This window comes from Psammomys obesus, unplaced genomic scaffold (genome assembly GCF_907164565.1).
Source record: "Psammomys obesus unplaced genomic scaffold, mPsaObe1.curated_primary_1811, whole genome shotgun sequence".
Taxonomy (NCBI): Eukaryota; Metazoa; Chordata; class Mammalia; order Rodentia; family Muridae; genus Psammomys; species Psammomys obesus.
Window position 1 is genome coordinate 13,485,968 of NW_026591086.1, and position 9,998 is coordinate 13,495,965.

The 9,998-nt window shown below is 47.2% G+C and overlaps 1 protein-coding gene across 1 annotated transcript in view; it reads right to left on the reverse strand.

The window, feature by feature from the left end:
- Positions 1-978: 978 nt before the first annotated feature.
- Serp2 (stress associated endoplasmic reticulum protein family member 2) overlaps positions 979-9,998 on the reverse strand; it is a 21,759-nt gene continuing 12,739 nt past the window's right edge. Inside the window, exons 4-5 of the mRNA XM_055609934.1 lie at positions 7,963-8,176; positions 979-1,436 (exon numbers count right to left, since the gene is read on the reverse strand). Coding sequence (XP_055465909.1) covers positions 1,298-1,436; positions 7,963-8,176 — 353 coding nt within the window. The 3' untranslated portion in view covers positions 979-1,297. The remainder of the gene's footprint in view (positions 1,437-7,962; positions 8,177-9,998) is intronic.

Genomic DNA, 9,998 nt, shown 5'->3' on the forward strand with positions numbered 1-9,998 from the left:
GGAGTCAAAAGGGGTGGCTGGGCACGATATCCTGGGACGTGAAACCTTCTTCTACCTCTTGATGGACAGCCAGGCTGCTGACCCTAGCACAGGATGACCACCTTTGTGTGGGGTTGCTAACATGGAGACAGTTGTGTTGCCTTTTTGGTGGGGTGGGAAGGAGGAGGGAGGGGAGAGGGGTCCTTTGGGAACTCAGAAGGTGGGAAGATGGACAGCTTTTAAGAGCATCATCACCAAAGGTCCAGGTGAGACCAGTGATCAAAACGCCCTGGTCTGAAATGTGATACTTTTAATGAGCTAACCACTCCCAACACTTCCCTTTTTAAAGTTTTCATACTGTTAGAGAAACACACACACACACACACACCAGAACAGCAATACTGAAATGGAATTAAATAACTACAGTGTGCTTAAAGTGCATGTAGCTGTTCTTGGTCCTGCCTGAGATCTCGGGGGGGGGGGCTGCTCCTGACCCTGAGCTTTGTGAGACTGTGAGGCCCCAGGAGGGAGGGGGAGGAGCCTGTTGCCCACCCAGAGTGCTGTAGACACTTGCCCTCTTTAGGCCTCTGCAGTCAGCCACTGGGGCCTGGGATGGGATGGTTTTCACCAAGAGGCCCAAGATGTCTGGATCTGTGTGCTGCTCCCAGGCAGACTCCAGGGAGATAACAGCTAATCAGACCAAAGCACACATTACAGGCGCCTTTTCTGGGCTAGAGAAAGAAAAGAACAACAAAACCCAAACAAGAGATAAATACGTATTCTAACTCATACACATATGTAGGTATACCCACATATACAAACACACTTTTTAGAACAAGCGTGTGACAAAAGCAGTATCATCATTCGCCTCCAGCTGCATTGGGCAATGTCATCGAGAGTCGGGGTGGGGACCTTGTAAATCCAGCTCTGGTTCCCCATTGCATAACCAAGCTCTCATCCACCCTGTCCCTCTCGAGTCCTTCTGCTGTTTAACTTTTTGCTCTGCAACTCACACGCAGTAGTAAGGTTGAATGAAGACATTTATTTGTAAAACCAATTCCTGACACGGAAGAGATTGTAATATTGGCAGGATGTAAATGGACGGCCTCTCAGAGGACCACATGCACACCACAGTGAAACCCGGGGAACCAGACAGAGAGCACTGCTGCCGACCCCCCTCGTGGCTTCCAATCGGCCAACCGAAGAGCAGAGTCCTTTCCGCTGGAGGACACAGATGCACGGAGATGTCCTGTGAGAAGGCAATTTGGTCTGACCTCCACCATGGAGTGGGAGGGGACAACAGGGGACCTCCTTTCTATCACCCATGGCTTATTTGCTTCCTATAGAGCCGCCGAAGGCCTCCGTGGTCCTCTACCTGCCAGCAGGAGGGCAGCAGCAGCCAGCATCGTGGCCTTCTCACATGCCCATCCTTATGCTCTGTATGATCTGGAAGATAGCTGCAAGAGGAGAGCAGATAGACAGCTCAGAAACCAGACGGCCCGACCCTGGAAACGCAATCCACCCGGTAGCCTGTGTCTGCTGACCCTGCCCCTCGGTGGCTGGCCCAGAGCTGATTAGATACTTCCTAACAAGGGGTTACGTTAACAAGGGGTCAGTGAATTCCTTTCAAAAAGACAGCCCAGCTCTGGCTGTTGATGGATGCCTGTGGGATTAATAGATAACTTCTGCTAATTCCACCAGGAGCAGCAGCCAGAAATCCCTGAGGCATGGAAGATAGCTTTGGCCTCCTTCCCCCTACCCCCCCCCCCCGCAGTCTATGTTGTGGGGCTGCTGGGAAGAGAGATGTGGGCCTTCGTGCAGAAACTGCATGCGTTAAGCAGGTCAGTGAGTCTGCCTTTTCAAAACGGCCGTGACCTGTGTGACAACCAGCTCAGGGTCGGGAGAAGGCAGGGCAGGTGTTCAGAGCACACACACAAGGCTGACCTCTGCTGCCTTTGACCCTCAGCACATCTGTCTTTCAGCATCCCTGTGACTCTGAAGCCAATTGTCTCTCACTGTGGGCAAAACTGACAGGATAAGGGGTCCTCCCTTTAATCAGCTGGGTTGTTGGTATGCAGAGCAGGGCAGGAGTCTGAAGCCCACGGAGAACTCCTGGGCACTCAGAGCATTTGGAGAAAACTGGTTAAGTAATACCTAGCCTGGTTCTAGCTATTGGCTTTCACGTCCTGTGTGTGTGTGAGAGAGAGAGAGACAGAGATACAGAGAGACAGAGAGCGAGCTTCTGGCCTGTGGCTCTTAACGCTGGTGAGGATAATGATAAACAGAAAAGGAGCTTCAGGGAGGTTAAGCAGCATCTCATTTAATCACTGTAAAAAAAAAAAAAAAAGAAATAAACATGGAACTATCAAGAGTATCATTTCTGCTCCGTACAAAGTCATCCCAGAAAATACCCAGGAAACTCTACTTCCTACGACACCACCAGGAAGCGGGTTTCTCCGAAGTGCCAGGTAACAAGTCATTTGGGGGTGCTTTCACTTCAGGGACTAGATTCCTGGAGGTGAATAGCTCTTATCTGAATGCTTGAGACCAGAGTGTTGAAGACTTCAGTTTTTTTTTTTTTTTTTTTTCAGTTTTTGAATTTGGAATATTTGCATATACCATGAGATGTCTTAGGAATGGGCCCCAAAGCCTCAACATGGAATTCATTTACACCTTATAGCCCGAAGACATTGTGCACCATTTTTACTAATTTTGTGCATGAAGCAAGGCTTCATGCTGTTGAATTTTCCACTTGTGGCATCACATCACAGAGAGGTTTTAGAGAAGTTTCAATCTCAGGATTTTGCAGGAGAGATGTTGTGAACTGTGCTTGGAAAAAAAAAAAAGTGCCCAACAGGGCCCCAGGGAATCTTCGTTGGGCAGCTAGATTTTAAGTAGGCAAAGTGTTAGTGCATATTTATTTTTCTGTCAAGGGGAAAGCTTTTCTGTGGAAACACTGTATACGTTATCGTTTTCATAAACTGGAAAACCTAATCGTGATGTAACAGTATCTCTTCATAAATACCCAGAGAGCATACACAAACTTCACAATGAAAAACAATAGCTAACAAGGGTGACCCAGTGTTTGACCAGCTGCATGCCTCCTTCCAGTTTCTTGTCCTTTTGTCTCTTTGTTGTTGCCTCTGGTCACATCTCTGGGGTTACTGTACTCCCATGTACTGTTTCTTTGCTGCTGTGGACCAAGCTTAAACAAAGACTTAGGACTGTGCAGATGTGAAGGAGTTTGGTCAGCAGCTTAGGAATATTTAAGGCTGTCTCTGCTCACAGGCCTTCTTGGCGACTTTTGTGTCCTTGTCTGGCTCTGGATGGGAAAGTTTCCTACCAGAACTTAGACACTTGAAAAAAAAAACAAAAAACAAAAAACAAAAAACAAAACAAACTACCTAATGATTCTGTCCTCCCCAACAAGCCAGACAAGAAGTGGGGATTAAATAAGCAGTCACTAGTCTGACTCAGCAGGAGTGGCATGAGGGAGCCCAATAGTCACATTAGGAGCAGAGCACATGCCCATCTCTCACGTGCTGGGATGAGAGTCATCCTGATCTTGGGATGCAAGGTGACTTTACAGACAGCAGAGGGTTAGAGGATGAGGGAACTGGGTTGAGTCACAGCCCCCACGAGTGACATCAGGCTATTGTCTCTTCTGAGAAGAAGGTACCAGCACCGATAACCCTGTCGAAGGATCGAGGGATGCAACAGATGCAAAGGCTCCTCACACACTGAAAATACAGTGCACATCATACCTGCAAGGCTGGTATTTCAGTTTTGGTTTTTTAATATTTCATTTATACCTAGTACACACTTATCTACCTACTTAAAAAAAAAACTCTGTGTGTGTGTGTTTGTGTGTGTGTGTGTGTGTGTGTGTGTGTGTGTGTGTACCTGCTCATCAGTATGTGCAGCACCATGTGTGTGCTAGTGCCCTTGGATGCTAGAAGAGGCCATCAGAACCATGGGGCTGGAGTCACAGTGGTTGGCCTTGACGTGGGTGTTGGGAAGTGAGTTAAAGGATTCTTAACCACTGAGCCATCTCCCCAGCCCCTGACGATCATTTTGTACACTATTTTTAGAGCACCTGAATTTTGTCCGTGGCCCATTCATTACATTGGGGTCAAACATAGAATTTGCCACCTACGGGAACATGCGAGCACTCAGAAGCTTTAGACTTGGGAACATTTTGGGCTTCCAATTTTCAGATTAGACACTGAGAATAGTTCACGTAACTATCACAGCAGTGACCACTGCTTGCCTGTAGCACTCACATGCTGTGTGCACCCTGACGACGTGTGAACTTTGGGGGATACTTTGGGGGATTTGCAGTTCGAGTTCTGCTTTCTCTGGATGTAAAAACATGGACTCCCAGGAATAAATACGGTAGCATGTGTGTAAAGTTCTACCTGCCGGTGGCTAATGCTGAAAACTGTTACCTTTCTGTTAATCTCGTCTGAGGACCTGTGGGCCACAGGTCTGAATAGGAAATGTGCTATGTCTTAGTGCACCACACTTTATACTACGTCACCTTGTGACTTTAGAAATTCTAGGTCAGATGCATGGATTGGACCTCGGCCCCCTACACATATGTACCCGATGGGCAGCTTGGTCTTCATGTGGGTCCCCTGGTTCGGGGAGTGGGGGCTGTCTCTGACATGGCCTCTATTGCCTGCTTTTTGATCACTTCCCCCGGCGGGGCTTCCTTGCCAGGCCACTGAAGAGGATGCACTCAGTCCTGATGTGACTTGATATGCAGAGGTGGATTGGTGGGGGTCAGGCTCCTGTTTTCTGAGGGTCAGGGGAGGAGGGGTAGGAGCAAGAGGGAGGAAGGGTGGGACTGGGAGGAGAGGAGGGAAGGGGCTACAATCGGGATGTAAAGTGAATAAATAAATTTTTAAAAAGAAGTTCTAGGTCAGGATAAAGCTATTCAATTCTTTTTCCAGAACTATTAGTCTAAGGAAACTTAGACAAAATTGGCAAGCCTCAAAAGGGCAAGACATATATTAAAACAACTTGCCAATTTAAGTTTTCTTTACAAGTAGTCACATCTGATGTTAACTGAAGCCCTGAGTTAGCATGCAAAATATTTATTACTTTTTAATTTGTCTACAAAGCAACTCCCTCCTGGAGAAGCAACTGAAGTCTATTTTAAGTTCACATCTAAGACTGTGGAGAGAGGGGGATGTTTATTATTCCCGTTCCAGTTGTACTGATGTCTTCAAGAAGTTTTCTACATTTTATACCAGTTATTTTGCTTGTAATTCGCATGCCTGCCAACTCTGCCCTGCAGAGTGACCCCGGCTCTCTAAATGCTGACTTTCCATGCTGCAAACAGGAAGGGAGCCAGCAGTGAGATCAAAGAGGGAAAGGAAGCAGGGAGTCTAGACCCTGACAAGTTAATAACTTAACAGTGGGTGAACAAAGCTGAGAAAACAGCTGAACTGGCTTGCAGGAGAGGGGCTGAGGGCAGACGAGACAGGAGGGAAGAGAGATGCCAAGAAAGGGTAGGGAGGTGGGCATTCCAGGCCAGCCACCAGGTCCTGGGCGGGTCACCAACGGAGGCTCAGGCAAGTCTGCAGGAGCAGGGACTGCCAGAGTGAATGGACTTTGCTGTGTTTGGGATCCTCGGAGACCTCACGTTCTCAGCCTTCCTAATGCTGCACTGTTTTAATACAGTTCCTCATGTTGTGGTGACCCCCAACCGTAAAATCAGCTTTGTTGAGACTTCATAACTGTAAATTTGCTACTGTTATGAATCGTAATGTAAATATCTGTGTTTTCCAATGGTCTCAGGCGGCCCTCTGTCAAAGCACTGCTGAGACTCCCAAAGGAGCCGCGACCCACAGGTTGAGAACCATTGCCTCAGATGCTCACAGCCCAAGGTCCTTCACCTTTGCTCTTTCAACCAACTCAAGCTTCAATTTGTCTGACGTTCTAGGTCTCCACAGGCTCAGGAGGTTCGTGTCCCTAAAAAGCTGCTCACAGCTCTTCTCACGTCCTTGCCTTCTCTTCCCACCTCAATCCCCCTCACTCTTACTTTTTGTTCTCTCCACTGAAGCATATTTTGCTAAAGGCACAAGAGACCTCTGTATCATTGAGTGTGAGAGTTGTTTCTCAGCTACCATTGGGTGCTCCCTCCTGAAATTCCCCTCTTTTGGCCTTTGAAATGTCTTGGTCTCTTAGTTTCTTCTTTTAGGCTCTTTTTTTTTTTTTTCTCATCGAAGCTTACGGGGCCATCTTCCTCCACCACACACTGAGTTTGAGCACTGGGTTCCTCTCCAAGCTTTGTGGTTTGCCTCTCCTTGTTATGTTCTTTGTCGTGAGGTAACTGTCCTTGCCCACAGAGTTAAGGACCACAGCTGGTGATCGCTCACAATGAGATCCTCCATCCCTGGGCAGCAGACAGCCACTGTCTATCACTTAGTGACTGCCAGGCTTTCTCGTTCTGTCTTCCCGCTGATAAAATTGGTGACATCATCTTACATCTTGCATGCAAACACAGAACTCCAGAGACACCTGTGACTTTCTGACTGATGAAGACCTGTGGACTTTACGTGAGGATCTTAGCTTTGCATTTTTCTCTCCATCTCCCCAGGACACCACCTCGCTCTAGTTCAAGTCACCACCATCTTTCCTGAACTCTACAAGGACTTCCAACCCCTCTACTCTGGCTCTTCAATCCCTCTTCTGCAAGGTACTCAGATTTAACTCAGATAGTATGGGATTACCTCCTGTGTAAAGCAAAGCAGAAACAACTTCTTGCTAAGTTCTCAACAGGACTTCCATGACTTAATAGATTCTGTCTCCTGCCCACCTGTCCAGAGCTACCTAAAAAGTTCTTTCCCTTGCACAGAAACTCCCTCAGGATTTTCAAAACACCCTATCTCTGCCACAAGGCTTTATTCCAGGTTATTCTTTCTATCTGAAATCCATGCTCTCTCCTGCCATGCGGCCTACTTTCTCCATAAACTCAAAAGGTATTTCCTCAGAGAGAATGTTTTTGACACCATAAAGAAGACAATCTTAAACATCAATGTCCGATAATCTTCTCCTGAGAATGTGCTGAAGCGTTCTTTCATAGATGCTAGAAAAATCAAATACCAAAACAAACACTCAACAAATGAAAAGCAACAAAAAAATCCTACCCCCAATCAATAAATCAGCTAATGAACTGAATAGACAGTTCTGAAGCCTTTTAAAAAGTAATCAATATCCTTAGCCATTAAAGTAATGCTTTGAGAGTCTATCTTACTCCAGTCAGAATGGCTATCATCAAGGAAAACAAAACAAAACAAAACAAAAACAAAAGACTAATGACAATAAATGCTATAAGTGCTGGAGAAAGAAAGCCTGTATTCATTGCTGGTGGGAATATAAATCAGTTCACCCCAGAGGTGCTGGCATATCCACGTTAATAGCTTCACTATTCATCACAGCTAAGAAATGGACCCAGCCTAGATGTAGCTCTAACCAGGAGAATGCATGAATGTGTTTCCTAGGAAAAATGACAGAAGCTGGGACTCTGCTCCAATAGGAGGCTTGAGGCCACTTTTATTGTGGATAAGTACTTAATGATAAGAGATATCAAGAGAGTTGCTAAGAAGAGATCAAGGCAGGCCAGTTCAATATCCTTTAGGCAGATAAGACAGCTCCAGAAATCAAACTTTATTTTTTATTAAGAAAAAAGATGAAATAAAAAATCTGGTTAAAGAAAAGCCTGGGTCCCCTGAAAGACAAGCAGAGTGTCAGGAGAGAAGGCTTAGCAAAGCTGACTCAGTAAGCTCTTAGAGAAACACAAAGACACAAGCAAAGTGCCATTTTCCACTGGCTGTTCCAGAGAAGACCAGAGCGATGCCAGAGATAGGTTAGGGCAGGAAGATGTCAAAAAGTAGGTGTTACTAAAACAGATTGGGATGTCCTCCCAGAAAGAGACCTTACACAGGGGCACATGACAAGAGTGCCACAGGTCACCTTGTGAGGGTCGATGGCCGCAGAGACGTCTCCTCCAGACTGTCCATCTTTGTCCTCTGGGGCTGTCCGGTTCTCATGTACCTCATGATGGTCTCTGGAGTGGACTTTCTCTGGAAGCAGTTTCCAGAATGTTCTGGCAGTATCCAGGAAAGGCCAGTATTTATGTGGTCAACCTGCAAACATGGGGGACTCAAGTCTATCCTGGAGCAAGTTTCTGGGAAAGAGGGAAGAGAGTGGGAACATTGGTGAACCAATGAAAGAGCAGCCTGTGGCTGGGGAAAGATCTTTTCATTTGGGAGCAGATGGTCAGACAGCTGGACTATTTAGAAAACATAGTTCTCTGGCAGCAGAATCCAGAGGATGTTCTGTCAATGTAGCTATCTGCAAGGCCTACAGTTAGCAAACTTTTGCTCTGTAGTATTTTTAGGGGAAAACCAGATGAGATGGGAGGTGGGGCAACAGAAAGCAGATGGGGTTTAAAGTCCCAGAGTTCAGAGCACTAACCTTTAGACCACAGAACCACATGGGTTTGGAGTCTCAAAGAGCTAAGTGTGAGAACCAGCTGGTTCAATTTTTTAGATATGAAATTCTGGCTGGTTTTTCTCTACATGCGGCAGTTTTGTGGTCTGGGAAAAAGGTGTAGTGGCCTCCTGGCTGGGGGCTGTGTAGTTAGGAGAGAAAATAACAGAGCCTGGCACGACAATGAGTCCTCAGGGAATGGTCAGTGATCTAGTGGGAACAAATCTGGCTCTTGCACTGTGCGCTGCACTATGAAGCAGAAAATCGGTTCCTCTGTCCCTCAGATCTCCCTGGTAGGTACAGCTGGTCAAGATGGGACAGGCTGTTTGGTAGCTTGGATTTCTCTCCCTCCACCTCCTCATTTAGGTTCTGACCAAGATCGTAAATGCTTTCTCCTTTTTGGCAGCCCTACTTCGGGCTGGTACAGACATGCGTGGTGGGGGAGAGAAGGCATATGAAGACGAACCAGCGGCACCATGACCATAAAACATAAGACATAAAACCACCATCCTGCTGCCAACGAGCATTTTGCACATTAATGTCAATTCTCAGGAGAAGCCGTCATGAGGGAGATCAGAACCACTCCCCCCTCTAACAACAGGTGACACCAGGCTTAGAGCGAGCCCCAGCAGCTTGGACAAGGCCACACAGCTGGGAAGTAGGTGGCAGAGCCAGGTTTCAGAATAGGCTGGGTTGTTTGTTGGAACTCTTAGTAACTGAGCTAACTCTGTCTACTCAGTGGCTTGCAACCAACATGCTCTGGAATGCAGGGCTTCTCCTGTCCCCCAGAAGGTCTCAGAAAGCAGCAGCCTTTCACAAAGGAGGTTCTTAGCTGTTGCAAAGGTCCTCTCTGGTGTCTGAGCTTTGGGCTCAAAGACATGTCACCACAAAGCTGGTGACCACATGAGCGTCGCACAGGGAGTACAGGGCAGAAGACACAAAGGGAGAAGTTCTTTGTCCTTCCACATGTTTCTCGAACACTCACAACCCAGTCTTTCCCCTCATTTGAACACAAAAGGCCAGCCTTAAGGAAGGTCAGGGTGTGGCCCTACGGGAAATGGATGTGTACCAGGGCATCTGCTCAGGGACAGAGGTGGGTGTCTGACACTTGAGGCCGGGCACAGAAGAAAAGTCCTGCCAAGAACATCGCAGAGAATCACTTCTCATCAGTTCTAAAAGAGGCTGTCCCGGAAAAGGACCTGTCTGTGACATGCTATCTCTGTCCCCAACCCCAGCTCCTGTAGGCAGAGTCCCCAGAGAGTCCAGGAGAAGAGTACAGTCTGCTAAATGACGAACAAAAGCAATGTCCCCACCCAGAAACAGGGGAGCTGGCTCCCTGCATCGTGCCAGATAAACAGAGCAGGCTCTGTGCTCAAAGGCTTTCACTCTGCAGCGAGAGGCCAGATCCAGTTTACTGTTTGGTGAGCAAAGACGGTTGTTGCTTTCTACAGTACAGAAGTCAGAATCTTTAACAACACAGGGCAACAGGCCTGCACACACACACACACACACACACA